Source organism: Aphelocoma coerulescens, chromosome 8 (genome assembly GCF_041296385.1).
Source record: "Aphelocoma coerulescens isolate FSJ_1873_10779 chromosome 8, UR_Acoe_1.0, whole genome shotgun sequence".
Lineage (NCBI taxonomy): Eukaryota > Metazoa > Chordata > Aves > Passeriformes > Corvidae > Aphelocoma > Aphelocoma coerulescens.
Genome location: NC_091022.1, coordinates 21,759,906 through 21,776,824, shown reverse-complemented (window position 1 = coordinate 21,776,824; position 16,919 = coordinate 21,759,906). Strand labels below are relative to the sequence as shown.

Genomic DNA, 16,919 nt, shown 5'->3' with positions numbered 1-16,919 from the left:
TCCATAGATTCATCTATACTGAACAATATTGGGAAGCTTTTGATTGTTATACAGAAGTCCTACAACCATCCAAGGTTGTATTAGAGTTTGCTTGGATATAGAAAAGTCTTGACATTTCTCACTGCGGTGAGATTATTGTCCAAAGTTATCTGGAATGCTTCCAGAGCAAAAAGGGAGTTTAGAAAAGGCTGAAATTGCTTTGTTCTAGTTCTGTATGACTAAACTCAGATGGGACAGTCAAGACAACAGTACTGTGGACTTAAGTTTGTGAGTATGGTTGGCAGTTTTAGTTGATTGCCTTTTCTTACGAAATTAATTCCTCCCATTGGCACATTAGCACTTGGTCTTCTAAGTTCTTAGAACATTGTTTGGGCACAGACTAGTTTTCAATAAATTTTCATTCTCTTTTTTAAGAGAAGGGAGAAAAGCTAATTGTTTGTGGGAATGCCTTTTCTTTGTTACAGGTAGACTGAAGCATCTGCACTGAGAGGTGTTTGTTTAGAAAAACACATTGTAAGCCTTTAGTAGACCAATAGGTTGGCAATTTGGAAACGCTGGTGAGGATATAGAGCTTGCTTTCTCTGTGGCACCTTCTCTCCTGGCATTGTAATCTTACCCTCTGGACCTGCAGAGCTGTAGCTGGGTCAGACTTGCCCATGGGCTGTTGTGACTCTGCCGAACACTTAAAGCTGTTACATGTTTCCCCATGGGATGAGGGATAAAGGGCAGAGCAGTGAACCTACTGGAGGGAATGATAGAAAAGAAACTCTTTTTGCAAAAGAATACAATTCCTTAAGCTGATGCTGGATTGTATTTACAGTGCCTGTTCAGACCTATGTCTCTGTGACTAACCTTTTGTGGCATCTGTTGTCCAGGAGTAAATTAACTTTCCCATCGGCCGTGAGCAGATTTTAGTTGTGGATGTTACTGTTCCAAATGTTTCCTGCCGCTGTTAACAAGAGTGCTCCCACCGGCCAGACTGGGGCCTCAGGAAAGGCAGTAAATCCTTGTGATGTTGCTGCCTGGAGCCCCACATGCCCCATCCCCTCAGCATGCAGCGCCAGTGCTGGGGGTAGCAGCCAAGGGCACAGCAGCTGCCCCACACTCGCAGGGGATACTTGAATCTCCATCACTCTCCCGTGCTTTGCGGAGTGTCCGGTGTTGCCACGGTGGTAGGAGAGTTGAATCGAGAGGATCCAGCTCTGCCAGGCTGTTCTTCATGGTTCCAGCTGTTCACAGCTGCTCTATGGCTGATTGAAAACGCATTTACTCCCCTCATGTGAATAACCTTGAGGGATCAGAAAGTCAATTGTGCAAAGCACCTACAGTCAGTGCCAGATGTGTGTCTGGGAGCCACTGCAAAGGCGACTGACATTTAGAAGAGCTTTTTGGGGGTGGTTTAGGGACTGGCAGGTGCCTACTGCAACTCAGGAGAATTTATTTCTGGTGAGAGGGATGCAGAGGTTACTTAGCACACAACTATTGGTATTTAAAAGCTCTCTTTGCACGTCCTTTTCAGAGCAGTACTGAGCATACCTCCCCTGTAGTTTTCAGTCTGTTAGCTCATCTGTGAATGAAGCAAATGTTACTTTAATTGTAGTTCATTAGTTCCATCTGGTGCCAGGGTGGGGAATGAAGACCCTTTCTTACCTTACAAAACATTATATACCTTTCCTGCCAAGCTGCTCTACTGAATAATAGTTAGAGCCTGAGGCTAACTAAATGTAAAGATTTGGAATTGTTTCTCCACTGGTCTTCCCACAGATGCACACTTGGCTCCCTAGATCTGGCTGCTGTCTAAAGAAATTAAGACCAACAGTGTTTTAGTTAAAGCAGTAGTATATGCAAGGCCAGAGATGCTCTGTGTGATACCCACAAAATTGGGTACCTGTCTGCTTTTTTTTGTTCCCTTTAATCGATAAAAATACGATTTCCCTCTAGTTCACAGGAAATTGAATTTTCACATAGCAGGGGAAAGCAAATACCCTTCAGCATTGCTATCAGTGAATTGGGGCACCAGATGTCTTTTAAACGGGTCCAGCATATTGTCTCTCCATTTCCAAGTCACTCTTTTATGCTTCTATTTATTGTAGGCAATTATGCTTTGACCCAAAGACATAATCCTAGTGGAATTAAAAATCATGTGACCTCTTTGTATAAAAAAGCTGAGTCTGATTTTATGAAAAAGAAATGTAGAGAATGAATCTAGTGGGAAATTAGGCAGTAGTATTTGATGACTGTAAATGTATTTATTTATAACAGCTAATCTTGGTGGAAATGAAGAAATAAGAAATAATTAACTTTACTATTTATAAAAGATTCTCTTTTATCCACTGTGTAATGCAGTCACCTCCAGGATGAAATGCAATGTCTGCTAAAGGGAACATAGACATTTAAGAGAGAAAGAAAAGAGCAAATGTGTGTTTGACACAGTGGGGAAAATGTAGCATGGAAGGAAAACATTTGCATGAAAATGTTGCCCCTTTTAGTTGAAGACATATTTTTAACTGGTTCTTATAATTATTTAAACTGGAACTTGGTCATAAAAGTAAAATATGTCTGGCCTTGCAAAATGCTCTCTGACATTTTTAATAGCTTCAATACAGAAAAAGCACCTAATTTACAGTAAAAAAGAACACTTACTCTCAGAAAGATAAAGGGCATCATTTTCCTGTTGCAAAGACCAGTTTTACTGATGATGTCACTGGAGTTATTGCAGGCTTAGAACAGTGCAAGTGCAGGAGAAATCAGGATATCACTCCAGCAGCACTGGGACAGAGGTAAGAGTGCTGCTACTGAATTAACAGCTCTTTTCATAAGCCCAGAGAATGAAGGAGTAACAAAGAAGCTGCCTGGCTGTTGATGAATTCATGACCATGTGCAGTGTATCCTGGAGCTCCAGTTAAACCTTTATATACCTCAAGAGAGAAAGAGAGAGAATGATACAGTGAAGAGCACTTTGCCAAACAAAATAGAAAGATCCATGGGACTGCTGCACTATTACAAGTGTCAGCACACAATTAGGAGTCAGTTTATGTACGCAAAATGTTTTACTGAGCTTGAGTGAAATTTACAGCTTTTAACAGGAGACCTATTGAAATATAATCTACCACACCATCTGTGATACCTGTACTCAAAAACTCTACTGCTCATCTTAGATCTCTAAAGTTAAATACAATATATGCCATTTTACATGTAACTATTGCCCTCAGATCAATCCACATTCAGTCAGTAATATCTAACTCATATGCTGACTGAAAGTCGGAGGGAGACTCATTCTTGATAAATTGAAAAAAGGCAGCAAAGTGATTTTAGTATCTTAGTATTGTTGATTAAATGTGTGAAGCTAACTAAGAAAATAATCTGCAAGGAGAGATGAGAGATGTTGTGATAGTGGTCACGTTTTGTCATCGATTTGTATTAAATGCTAGGGAAGAGAGGGACAAATCTGAAGATTTGCTTTTTATTATGGTATGAATTGATGTTCAGCTACTAAAATGAAATAGGTTTGCATAAGAGTTATGACTGTCAAAAACCATTTGGAATTTCATTCTGTGCAGAGAAATTAAAATTTTGAGTGATTATGTGAAAGACTCTTCTGAGGCAAGATTATAAAACCACAGGTTTCTCTTGTTACTGGACTTTTTAGATTAGGTAAAATTCTTACTGTTTGTTTTATCTCATCTCAAATGGTTTTTTAGTGACTTGCTGAATTAATATAGTATTAAATTCAAGAAACTATGGTGATGGAACAGTATGCTTCAGTATCTAACTGTGTACAAAGATACTCAAAGTTATAGGTCATACAGCTAATGCAAGTTAACCATCTGGGTGTATACATACAAGAAATATTTATTTTAGTTTCTAAAAACAGTGTAATTGAGTAGATTGGGCAGATACACCATTAATTACATGCTGCAATACAGTCTGATCTGATATCAGGAACAGAACACTTGAAATTCAGAATCTCTTGACATTTTTCATTCATTTCCATAACAATCAACCACTCAAACCACTCAGTTTTGAAGGAAATAATGATACTGGGAAGGCACTGAGTTTTACTGTATGCTTTCAACATCCTGTGTTCAGTTAAAATGGAAGAATATATTCTGAAATTATAAGACTTGTCCTTTGAACAAGAATCTGCAGATGAATGTGTTTGATTCCCAGTGGCATAAATTTCCCAGATAAACTTAACTAAATCTTGAAAAGCAGAACAATTTTGAGGGGTCTCAAAGTTTTGACTGTTAGATCTCCTGGTATTTCACAGCACTTGAATATTGCAAAGTGCTTGTTCGAGTTCTGGGCCTATTATTATCACTGCATTTTAGAGAATGTGGCCATGCCACTTTATCCTCTTAGAAATGTTAGAACAATCAGATAATAGAATTCACTGCAAGATCCTAATGGACTTTGTAGCCATGGATCTGAATGACTCACCAGTGGAGAGCTGTCAGATAGTGATGCACCATAGAGGAAACAAAGGTAAACTTTTGTGCACTTAAGGCTTTTAGCCTGATTTTGCTCTATTTGCAGCTATCATCTGTTCTAAAGGAAACAATAAAACAACAAAATTGGTCGCTTGATGACAGAATCAAATTTTTTTTGCATGTTTATAATCAGATGTTGAGTTAAAAGCACAAAATGAGTGCAGTCCTTTGAATGGGTGCCCACTGAAATAAATGCACTTGCGTTTTCTTTTCAGAAGGGGTTTCTAGACATGTAGTAACAAGCCTTACATTTTTTTACTGGCGTGCAAGGTCACAGCTTCAGTCAGCTGCCTTGCCTTCAAGTCCCAAAGTGTGTTGGTTTTCTTGCCTTTTAAGCTTTGTCTCTTTGGTGCAGTCAGTACTGTTGGGAAAAAACACCAAGTGCTGTACAAAAGTGTCTCTTTGCAGATGGTGCCTGTGCTCCTCGTCACATCTGCATTGACATGTGCTGGGAGCTTCTTCTCTGAGTCCCCATGTAGATTCTAGGCCAGGAACAGAAGCTTGGTTGTAAGTAAGGGTCAGTAAGGGTCTTAATGCCATTATTCACAGGTATTCAAGGCTGGAGCTGAGGTGATGAAATTTAAGAAGGGTAAAAACAGAACTCGATTAATTTTTGTTCTTTTTCCTGGGCTTCCACAGTTTGTTTTCCAACTGCTCTTTGAAATCATGATGGCTAGAAAATTTCTTTGGTTGCAGCAAAAGTGGCACATGCCATTGAGTCAGTTGATTACAAAAAGTGGGGCTCAAAGAATGGTAGATAATGTAAAATTTACAATAAAGTTGTGAAATCTCACAGCCCTAGGGTCTTGCCATTAAAACAAAAGATGTGTTTGGATGAAGTATTCCTATATTTATGTGAAGTGCTGTAGAGCATAAGACATCCTGGAAAATGGTTTTGCTACATTTTTAACACAACAGCCCAGATTTGATTAACTTACCTTTTTTTCACTGTAGAGTCATTTGAGTTAAGGTTACTGCTGGCTTTTCCCGTGGACTCTCAGCAGAGGCAATGAGTGAGGCAGGCACAGTCCTGTTGAGAGATCCTTGAACTGTGCCAAAGGTTCAGGTCCCCATGCTCTTCAGGCATGACTATGCAAATAAATGTGCATTTCCTCCCCCAAGCTCACATCCCTTTCATTTGAACTGCAGCCTCTTGTAGGATTTGCTTTATTGGCTTGCAGCCAGTGTCGTGTCCTGTAAGGCTGAGGAAGGTGTTACAAAGACAATTCAGCAAAGGGGAACGCTTCAATCCGAATAGTGCAAACTTCCTCAGAGAAAAATGGACTTGTAGTAGCTCCTCAAGATTGTGCCCTCTCCACTCTGCCACACCAGTTACTGGGGATAAGGCATCATAGAAGAGGCTGACAAATTTGTTGCAGCGCTCAGCCATTGATACATTTCACCATTTCGTTTTATCAGCTCAGCTCTGTTTAATAGCTGTGTACTCAGATACGGTTTAAGTGATACCAGAGCATTACTTTTGGATTATGGTCCAGGGACCTGATGAAAGAGAAGCTAAAGTGTTAAACCTTAGGAAGGGCATATGCATACATGTATGCAGTCAAAAATACGTTACTGCATCGCATCCTGAAGACAAAAATAACCATAAACAAACATGAAATAGACCATATTATTTTTCACAGACTTTGCCAAGCAAAACATAGAAGCCTGTATAAGAGGCTTTAAAAAAATCCTATTATTTTCTGGAAATTTTCAGATGCTCACTCTGGTTCTGTGCTGCTGAGATACTGCATTGGTGGTGTTACTCTGGAATTACTAGGGAACCTTGGGATAATTTTCCTTTCATACCTGCCTTCGAGGATGAATCGGTTCTTTCTGATATCACTGGAGACCAGCTGAAAGTGAAAACCACCCTCACATACTTTGAAAGACTCCATCTCAATGGCTCCTATTGTCATTATGACACTTACTTGAATTTCAACTAAGGCAACCTACTGTAACTTTTATGTGTCTGTTTATAGCAAGATATCTCAAAAAGGCTGTCTGAAGTTAGCATCTTAAGTCTTCATATAGAAATGTAAAATATGCCCCAGTTTTTCAAAGTACACATGCAGCAGTTCTTGTATTTTAAAAACATGGTATTTTTCCTTTTAGTGTCACTCAAAAATAAAATGAAAATTGGGATAATAATTATACAGCAGAGTGCATTGATTGCCAGTGCCTGATGCCAGGTACTAGCAGAAGTACACTTTTAAATATCCAAGCAATTAATTTGGAGATAGCATTTATTGATTGTGTAAAAAGTTCCTACAAGTCAATCTAAAATGTGTCATCCAAAGATGTATTGTTATAAATACAACAGTGAGCTTTGCACTGGATGTGCAATGAATGTAATGGGTTTTGAGTGATCCCAATTGCATTATTTATGCATCAAGTCACCTTAGATTTCACAAAGATATTTTCCCTGGAGGATTGAACCCATGGCAAATAAAAGCCCAGCAACCTGGCCTTTGCTAAGGTGACACAATGGGGAGGTCACGGGAGGTTTTTTCCTATGTAGTTCTTTCATCTCCAGCTACAGGTTATCTGGGCCCCTCTCCCCACCCAGGTTGGCACAGCCCTACCCCAGCTGCCTCCTCTCTGGGGTAATGTTCGATTTCAAGCCTGTCAGACCTGGTTTAGAGCAGGGTGACTGCAACTGTGGCACAAAGAGATGGTGTGCAAATACCAATTAAAGTCTTGAGGCTTTGGTTGGTGCTGCTGGAGAGCTGCCACTCTGTGCATTCAGTGCACCTAAAACTTGAAATTTTCTGTTACCCCTTCCAAGGTGAGGACTGTTCTGCAGCCGGTGTTTCCACAGCAGAAGTGTGGTTCTTGAGCTCATCAGGAAAGTCAGGTTTAGATTTCAGCCCCTTCCTCCTTTTCTCCCAAAAGTATTCCAGAGGGTGTGACTATGAATGTTTACTGCTTTTATAGCTCACAGCGTTCTTATACTGCAGAGTCTCCAGTTTGGGGGATATCTGTGTTTAGTGAAGCCCTACTTGTTAGACCCTTGTTGCACAACTGAGAGTGAAGTATCAGCATTAATCTCCACAATGAAAATGTGTTTTGGGACTTTAGCACACATATGGTGAGGATTTTTTTAACCTACATTGCTGTATGTAACTTTGCAGCTTAATTAATCAATTAGGATTAGTGCATTTGTAATCAAGTCCAAGAGTGATTGATGCATGCCGTATTAATTGCAACATTCACATGAAGCATGTCGTATACACAGTCATTTTACAGCTGGATATCACATTGGGTTGCTCGTAAGCACTTAATGGCAGGAATATTTTAGACTTGCAATCAGGGAAATTGTATTGCACAATATGCTTTATATGTTGTACACCCTGCTTAGATAATAACTCCTCCATCACTGATGTATCCTCTTGCTCCTCCTTCCTGGTTCGATCGTTGGCAAAGTAGTCCATTTTCAAAGGCTTTTCTTTGCTGTGGAACAAGAGGTATAATTAAATTGTATCCCAGTAGTGAAGGTTTCTAATGATGATGAGCCAAAACTAATTGTATTGATTTGTTTATTACTGGCTTAGGAAGCTCATCAAACAAATGGACTGAAACTATTTCCATATTCTTTTCTGTTTGGTAAATGAGAAACAAATAACACTTCCATGTGTCTGTTGCGTGTGTCATGGCATTAATACTAATTCTGAAGATAGACTCAAGCACAGGAAGGGAGGTTATCCCTGGTGCAATTTTCTACAGCTAAGAAATGCCACAATTTTTTCCACATTTGTGTTCTGGGATGAGCAAAATGAGGATATTTTTTTCTTTTTCAATATAAATGTTCTGACTGCCAGAACTGGGAGTAACAGGCTATGCCCAGAAAGTAGAAAGATTGGGGCAAAAGAAAGGAAATTGGTATTATATTCGTGTCTCCCTTTGTTCTGCACATTTGTTCCTTGGCTTCTTTATTAAAAAAAGCTGGATGAATAACGTGAACTAAAAATGTCTATGAATATTCATTTTAATTTTTAGATTAATTTACTTCACACTCACATTAAATCTGCAAACAGTCAAGCAATCACATCTGGTATAAACGTTTGCAGGAAGTAAATTTTGCTATTTCATATAAGAGATTTTGTAGGAGAAGAGTGTTGATTTTGAATGTGCAAAGACGTGTCACTGCTCACCCAGTTATGGGTTGGACAAAAGTTTCTCTGCCTCTGTGAAAAATCACTTTTGTTGCATGATGTATTTAAAATGCTGGGCTTTTTACTGCTAAATATTTGTGATCAATTCTTAGAGCAAGAATCTGTCCAAGTTCATTTAAACAGTTGCTTATCTAAAACCATTGAAGCCACCAATTCATTCATTGGCTTGAGTGTGTTTTGGATCAGGCTCCTCATGGATGCTGTTGAGAAAAACCAGAGCTAGGAAAAAAAGACTAAGTTAATTGTCTAAATTGTTGTTTTAATTGAGTTTAAAGGACTGATTGTGTTGAGGCCGTGAGATGTGGATTCCTCCACAGTGAGATGTTGTCTTGGGCTGTGTTCTGCTCTTAGAGTAATACAAGTAAAGTGGCCACCCTAATCAATTTAGAGCCTGAATCTGCTTCCTGTGGAAACAAAAGCAAGTGTTTTATTCTTAGGAGCTGCATAACATTAGATAAAATTGCTATTTATACATGTGGAACCATCCCATTCCTTTTCTGAAATACAGCTTCCTCTTGCACTCAGCTGTGTGTTTTCAATTACAAATGTTTGCCACATCTCACATCTCTTATATGCTGTAGCAGATGACACATTGTGGCAACTTTTGTTCAACTAGCAGGTTTTGGTCCAAAGAGGATTCAGTAAAGTTGGAGGGTGAATTACCCTTACATCCCTTGAGAAGCTGATCCTGTCAGCTTGGCAGAGCATTGCTCTAACTGCTGCACAGCATATTATGTCTAGACTGCGGATAAGTTAATAACACTGGAAGCAGAGCTAAAGGTAGAGAGAATTATACACCACAGTTATTAAACTTTGACCTTTATGATGCTTTAAAATCATAAAACACTTTAAAATAGGTACAGGATGGCACTTCTGTTGGGCAAACTGCCTCTCAATACAACGCACGGCATTTGTAACAGCACCTCTCTTCATATTCCAGTTTCCTTACGTAGCAGTTACAGACTGGCAGTGCCACCTTACTTCTGGTTATGTTTTCTGTGGAGATCTGCTGTTAGAGGCAGAATCTGGTATGCTGTGATGTGAAGCATCACATCCTGCCTGTTCTGCCTCTCGTGCTTCCATTGCACAGCTGTGGTGCTTTACATGCTTCAGCATTAACCTCTAGCCCTGGAGCTGGTGAAAGGAGACCCAGCTGAGGCACCTGCTTTTTCTTAGGCACAGTTGTGTGAAATAAGTGTAAACAGAACTGAGGAGATTCAAAATACCACTCAGAAACTTACATTAGGACAACTTGGCTTTCTTGCTTTCTCTGTATTTATTGGAGAGAAAGCCTCTTTTCACAGCTACTGGAGTCCTTTTCAGAGTCATATCCTAGAGAGATGATTACACATAGAGGGTTACTTAGGGGCTCTAAGTTGCCTTGTGAAGCTGACTCTCTTCAGTGGCTGTAGAAAACCTGGGGAAAAGTGTCTCAATTAAGTTGTGTGAATATCCTCTCTCCCCATGCTGTGCCTTGTGCTATAATTATAAGGCAGCTTTTTTTCCCTATTTGTTGCACTGATAGGCAAGGGAAGAAACACAGGTATCAGGAAACAAAAAAATTCAAACTAGATCCATGACTTAAGCTTATCCCCTAACAAATAGCTCAAAGGTAAATATTTTTCAGTCAGGATTTAGATTTGGCTCATTTTAGAGATCCAAGACCCTTTGCAAAATGTGAATATTTCCTGGTTCAGGTCTCATAAGTTGCTATCTTTTTTCATTCATGCAGGGCTTACTGGCCCCGGGTGACAGAGTTCACCACCAGCCTTGAAAGTTTACACTTACAGAGGTAAAAAAGGTGCTTTTTTTGTGGCAACAAACAGTACTTTTTTTCCCCAAGCTGTCTGAAAACCTGCCCATACGTTTGTGTGCACACTGTTATTTTGTTTAATATTTACAAAACTTATGGAAGTTTTTGCATTTAAAATGGAAGGTGAATCAGAGGTCTTAAGAGCACTAATGAGCCAGTCCTGAAAGAGCTATTTTCATCTGTCATGTCATTTGACTGAAGTTTGAGTTCAAGAAAAACAATCTCTCAGCCACTTAGTATTCAGATATTTGCATGTGCACTCCAGTTTCTCAGTTTTGCTCCAAAAGTCAGCTCCGTGGCTACTCCACACTTTAATAATACAAACTCTGACAGTTCCATTTTTTCTTTCACCTTGCAATAGTAAAAATATAAATGCTGAGATTGGTCTCACAGGTATAAAAAACATGTATTGAGCACCAGAGTTCCAAAGCAATAGGGGAAGCGCTCAGCAGCAGGACAGGAGCAGTCAGCACTTGAAAGGTCAGATTTTCTGCACACATTTAAAAAGATCCAGTGGCATTTCATTGCAGAGCTATTAGAAGTGCAGAAAGCAAAAACTTCAAACCCTTGAATAACACATTTTTATTTTTTGCTTTCACTGTTTTTATGCCCTTGCATTGCTTTCATGTTGCACAGATGCAAGCCTTGGAGTGCAGAGCATTCTCAGAAGTATGTGTGGCTATTCACTGTGCCCACTGTACCTCAGAACAGAAGAAAGGTACCGTCAGTGTCTCCTTATATTACAGAAGAGCAAAAGAAAGAGAAGTTTGTCACCTGTCAAGGCTGTGTAGTGGTAATGACCCTCTCTGTGGTTCACTGGAGAGCAGCAGATATTCCAGGGAGAAGCTGTCCTGTAGAGCAGACATCCCTGTGGCTAAGATATTAGCTTCGTATAGTGCTTATTCCACACACATTCTGGGAAGAAAAACCTTGGAGATGGGTTTTACTATCAGCAAAGGCTGACAGGGCTCCCATTAGGTAAGGGATGCTTTTACCTCCTGTTGCACTAACAGCAAAGTAAACAATCTCCTGAATGCTTTTGAAAATCCTTTCTTTTGATGCTGGGATGTTTGTAAATATGCAAACAAAGAGGGATGAGAGAGGACCAGAAGTGTCAAGGGATTTTATTTATGAAGCTATTGACAAATACCTTTTGCTCTGTTTACTCACCTCTTCCTTTAAGGAGAAAGTAGATAATGCCAAGGATTTTTATGAAACCAGCTGAAATTCTATTATAGCACCAAAGCCCAGAATTTTGTTATTTAAATTTCACTAAGATTGATATGCTGGACATGGGATAGTGGAGGAGACATGAAAAAAGATAGAGATAGAAAAAAGCCTTGAAGGGGTCCTGAAGGCCAATTAGAGATGGTAGACAGTGTTTTCAGATTTAGATAGGTCTGAAAATTAAAGCACTTCAAGTTCATGGAAACCTGTGAAATGAAGGAATCTAAAGCCATTATTTTTCCATTCTTTCTATCATAAAAATGAATCTTTGACTGGGCATATTATGGCTACTGTCAGTGGGAACAATTCAAATTCCTGTGCCCTGCAGATAAAGAACCCCAAATTGCCTCTTCCTAAATATATCCTCGTGGACAGCTGAAAAGCTGGATGGCCTTTGAGAGGCTCTCAGGTGCAGTTTGCACAGTCACAGCCGCTGTACCAAGATGTTTCAGCACGCTTGAGTGCACATTCCCAGGGGGAACACAGAGCGTCTTGGTGCAGACAGTAGTGAGGTGCTTGAGGACAAGTCTGGTTTGGAGGTGACCTGTCCTTTTGCAAACCCAGGAGGATTTGCTTGCTTTCAGAGCTGCCTGTGCAAAACTGAAACCTCACTTGCCTAGTGAATCAGCCATAATTCTTTCTCCCTGTAGCTTTCACTGACTCTTTCTGAGAGAGAACACTCATGCTTTACCTTCCTATTGCAGAGGAGAAATCTTGGCCTCAGATCTCAGATTGCCTGGCTCTTTTCCTCTTTATTTTTCTTCTTGCACAGCCTTCTTCCGACAATTACCCAGCTTTGCTGTTGTAGGTTAAATAATTCAGGTGGAATGAACTGTGAGTTGAAACAAGTGGACAGTGTTCCACCACTTGTCCACTTAAGTTATTTGCAAACTGTCCTGAAATAGGACCTTTTCTCTGTATCTTAAAAGGTTACAAGTGTTCCAGGTCGACTTATGACTGTGTAGTATAGTAAGCAGCCGTGTTCAGTTTTAAATAATCAGGCACGAAATACATTAACAATTTTTTCTTACTGTATAACTGAACATGTATTCTTTCATTTTAAGTTTTCTTTTGGCCTGACACTAATGAGTCATGTCATTGCATTAGATTGCACTAGATTTTCTTAACCTTTTTTTTTAATACTTCTTCATTGCACTTCATATTATTGGCTGCTCCTATTAATTCCACCTGCTGTTCCAGTTCCCAAGTTCATGTTAAGCCAAGGTACATATTTGACTCTCATAGAGTCAATGTCTCATTTTCTAAAAATCTTAACTTCCCTCAAACTTCCATCAATAGCAACTTTGAAATCCATTTGCAATGTAAATGACTCCCAAGTATCCTGCTGTGTTCCAGAACGCTTCCTTCTTATTTAATTGCCATAGGCACTCTAGTTACTAATTAGGCTTTATTGTTTATGATGTTGCATTTCATTAATAGTTGTGATAAAAATTGCATGTTCCAGCAGATTTTTTGCATATTAATGCCACCAATGGGGTAGAATTCAGAATTGATGGCAGAGTTCATCTCAGAAGTTTCAGGGTTGCAGTCTTATAATCACATAGTGAAACTGCCCCACAAGCATGATCTTGAAAAAAAGAGGGTTCATGTTTGAGTCTCATGTCCAGAGTCTTTCACTTCTCATACGATGGAAGAACTTTAAAGCTTCTTTAATTGTAGTGAAGATACTGGAAATATCATCACAGTAATTTACAGAAGTGCTTCAGATTACATACACAAATATATGTTTATGTGTATTTGAATGAAAAAGTGAATGGTTAGGAAAATTTGGAACGTAGTTTGAGCTAAGAAATTTTAGGTTCAGGAGCTACTTAACCCAAGAGCTGTAATTAAAAATACTAAGGACAACCTAAGGCTGAAACTTTAGCTCTAGGTACAGGAAGGGAATGAGGAGTGTCTTAGATGGAGGGCAGCCAAGAAGTCACTGAACAGATAATATATAACTCAGTTCTGTGATGAGGAAGGTACCTTAATTTCTGAATAGATGAGTTTTGCACCTCCCAGTCTCATGGATTCAGGGAAAGGATCATTTGCATCCAAAAGCTCTAAAGTCGCTCATGGGACCACTCTGTCCCCACTGTTTCACTCCCCTCCACAATACCAGTATGGCCCACCAGCTTTAGTTCTACCTTTGGTAGTCTTGAAATAGCATCTGGCATGCCCTGGATCACGCAGAGAAAATGGTGCATTGCAGTACTGCTGGTATCTGACAGTACAGAAGGCCACATTGATCCAAGTTACTTTTTACAGCACAGCATGATTATAGCAGGATATTGTCCCAGTGAAGCTATGTTTGCTTCCCTGTGCTGAACAGAGGCCTTCTCCCTTCTCAGAGTCCTGCACAAAAACCCTGAGGGATGAGAGCAATGAGAATCTCACTGATGTTTCCCCGGAAGAAAGAGCACAGGCAGAGACTTCCCTGGACAACCCACCCTCAGTGTTGAATGCAATTACAACAATTCTCTCATTTCCAAATTTCAGCTGCCGTCTGCATTTGGGTAAACAAGCTTGCCAATCTCAGACATTATTTCTTAATGGAAGCTGAGGCTTTCTTGCAAATACAACAGGTAGAGTCCTCCTGTTAGCTGCCCAGGCCAAGTAAAGGTAAAGAATACATTTAAGTGAGCCAACTAATTTTGTAACCTCATCAACACGCTGTTGCTCCACATCTCAAATGCTCACTAGTGGCACATTCAGCACCATTAGCAAGTAATTCTTCCAGGCTGAAGGTGTATTGAGCTGACCCAGCGAGCAGAGCAGCCCAGTGCTGGATACTGCCAGTCTGCAGGGTGTAGAGTACAGGATTTGTCCTGCAGCTGAACAATAGCTGTCTTTCACCTCCCCATCTCTCCTGATGCAGCCCTTTCAGTTCGTGGGGAAACTTTGGTCTCCTAATGACTTGCCAGACTGTGTGATTAAGAATGATTTCTTTTGTGCCGTAGCAGAAAAAGATTTCAAATAGATGTGATAATGGTATTGCATTCAGCATGTAAAGATCATTGAATATAAACGTGGAACAGAATGTACTTCTGTCTCACAGAAAATTGCATTTAGAACTTGTTGCCTGCTTCGCTGCTTTTGTAATAATGCTTCAACCTCAGACCCTGGATCGCAATATAAATATGTTGGCGTTTCACACAAAGGAATCAGAGAACAGCTATTATCTCCCAAAAGCTGAGAAATTCTGGAAGGTGCATTAAGACATGATGGGATCCTTCCGCTTGCACCTCCCAGAAAGTCACAAAAGATACTGTTTTGGAAGAACTAACTTTTAAAGAACACTTTTCATAATAGGATTATGTCATGCTGGTTTTTGCACATACTGGCAAGGCCACAGATCTGCTGCAAGAGCAAAAGACAGGTAAGAGAGTAAATGCTGGGTTAGAAGTTCTGACTTTAGCATAGCCCAGAAGAGTTAGTAAGTGTCACCACAAATTTATAATTACTTTTCATTTGTCAGCTATTGTGTGTAAAACACAGTGAAAATAAAACTAAGATTTACACACTTAGGTACCAAAAGTTAGATGTTCACTCCAGGGTCTGACAGTGATTAGATTTCCCAAGGTGCATCTGGAATTTCTGTTCCCATGTCTACATGTTTTCCTTGTGAAAATCTTCCACTTAATAAATAGCTTTAGTTTAAATTAATTCTGAGGTACAGCAACTTCACTGGTAGCTGCTGGGTAGTTATTATTTTAGAGGGTCAGGCTGTTTGGATAGACATTTCTTGAATTGTTTTATTACTATGTAGACAGGAGACATGGAACTTGTTTGCACTTCACTCCTCTAGCTAAAGTTAAATATATTTTGTATTGCACTGCTTTGTTCTACACAGGTGTATCCTTAATTCAGAAAAGCAGAAGAACACTGAGTATTAATCAGCCATGTCAGTTTTCTGAATATGGCATGATTCTTATAGGTCATATTTGCATTAAACTCAAAATAGTGCATAACAGAGATTACTGCTGTTTTACTGAAAAAATAATAAATCAAAATTCAAACCTCATCTTTAAATTGAAACTTAAGGATTAAGAAATGGCCAGTGACACAGCTTGTATAGTTCTACTTTGGAAATTATATTTATTAATTTGAAATGAGATTGAATTTTGAACCATTGATAATTGCCATAAAAGGGAAAACACATTCTGGCCCTCTTTTTTTTGTTCCAGCTCATCCTCATCACTACCAGAAAGACACCCTGTGGGATATGAGCTGTCCTGGCCATAGCTCTTCTCTTTCTGCTGGGAACTAAGTGTTCTACATCTCTCTTGATATTCCACAAAGTTAGGGTGCTGGGAAGTTTGCCTTGTCAAGACTGGAATGTCACTCAGACGTAATTTGCTTGGCTTGGCTTTGTAGATTTCATCAGATTCCTAATGAGCATTTAAGGGGAGAAAAAACCCCAAACCCTTTTTTCTGTCTTGATCTAGCCACTCTTGTAGCTAGCATAAGATCTGTTTTAAAGACATTGGGACCATATGTTATACACAGATTTCATAAAGTTATTTTTTAGTATGAAAAGATCCAGCAACATAGAGAGCTTAAAGAGGAAGTTTGAGCTGAGATAGCTGTGTGTGGATGTCCTTATCCCTGTATGTACCTAATACATCCTTGAAGATGTATTCTGCACCACCTTGAACTAAGGCAGCTTCCCAGTCTGAAATCCTGCTTTCATCAATTCAAATCCCTTTCCAATGCACAAGCTAGTTCCAGCTTCTTACACCAGCCATCCTCTGCCACATGCCCTTGCTTGTAGTCACACTTCCAGCCTATTCCAAAAATTTCCAGAAGATCCTGTGGGATATGGGTTGTCCTGACTGTAGTTTCTCTCTTTCGGAAACAAAGTGCCTCATCTCTTTCATGCCACAAGCTATCAGGGCCCAGGGTCCCCTGGTGCCCCCAAAGGCAGTTCTGCGGGGTCACAGGCAACCCATTGGACTGACAGCAGAAAACAGACTTGTGTTTAGACAGCATGAGAAGTGTGCAGTGATACACAGTAACCTCCTGAATGCAAATATGTGTGACATTTCCATTTTTGCTGTTTCGGGGGAAGCAGCAAGCGAGGTCATTGTAATGAATTGGTAAACATCACGCTGTATTACGTATGAAATTCATTTCCCAGAGCTCAGGAGTGGGGCGTTAATGCCATGCTCCCCACTATGGTGTTTGCTTTGTGATATTGGTTCGATGCTG

General features: G+C 39.8%; 1 protein-coding gene across 5 annotated transcripts in view; it reads left to right on the top strand.

Moving 5' to 3' along the window:
- The window catches only part of ST6GALNAC3 (ST6 N-acetylgalactosaminide alpha-2,6-sialyltransferase 3), a 220,182-nt gene that overhangs the window by 166,150 nt on the left and 37,113 nt on the right, over positions 1-16,919 (top strand). Inside the window, exon 4 of one of the 5 annotated variants that reach the window (XM_069023244.1) lies at positions 6,208-6,488. The exons of 3 other annotated variants lie outside the window; for them this stretch is intronic. In XM_069023244.1, coding sequence (XP_068879345.1) covers positions 6,208-6,436 — 229 coding nt within the window. In that variant the 3' untranslated portion in view covers positions 6,437-6,488. Of the gene's footprint in view, positions 1-6,207; positions 6,489-16,919 lie in introns of those variants that run through there. One more of the 5 variants, XM_069023247.1, reaches the window with a different exon arrangement.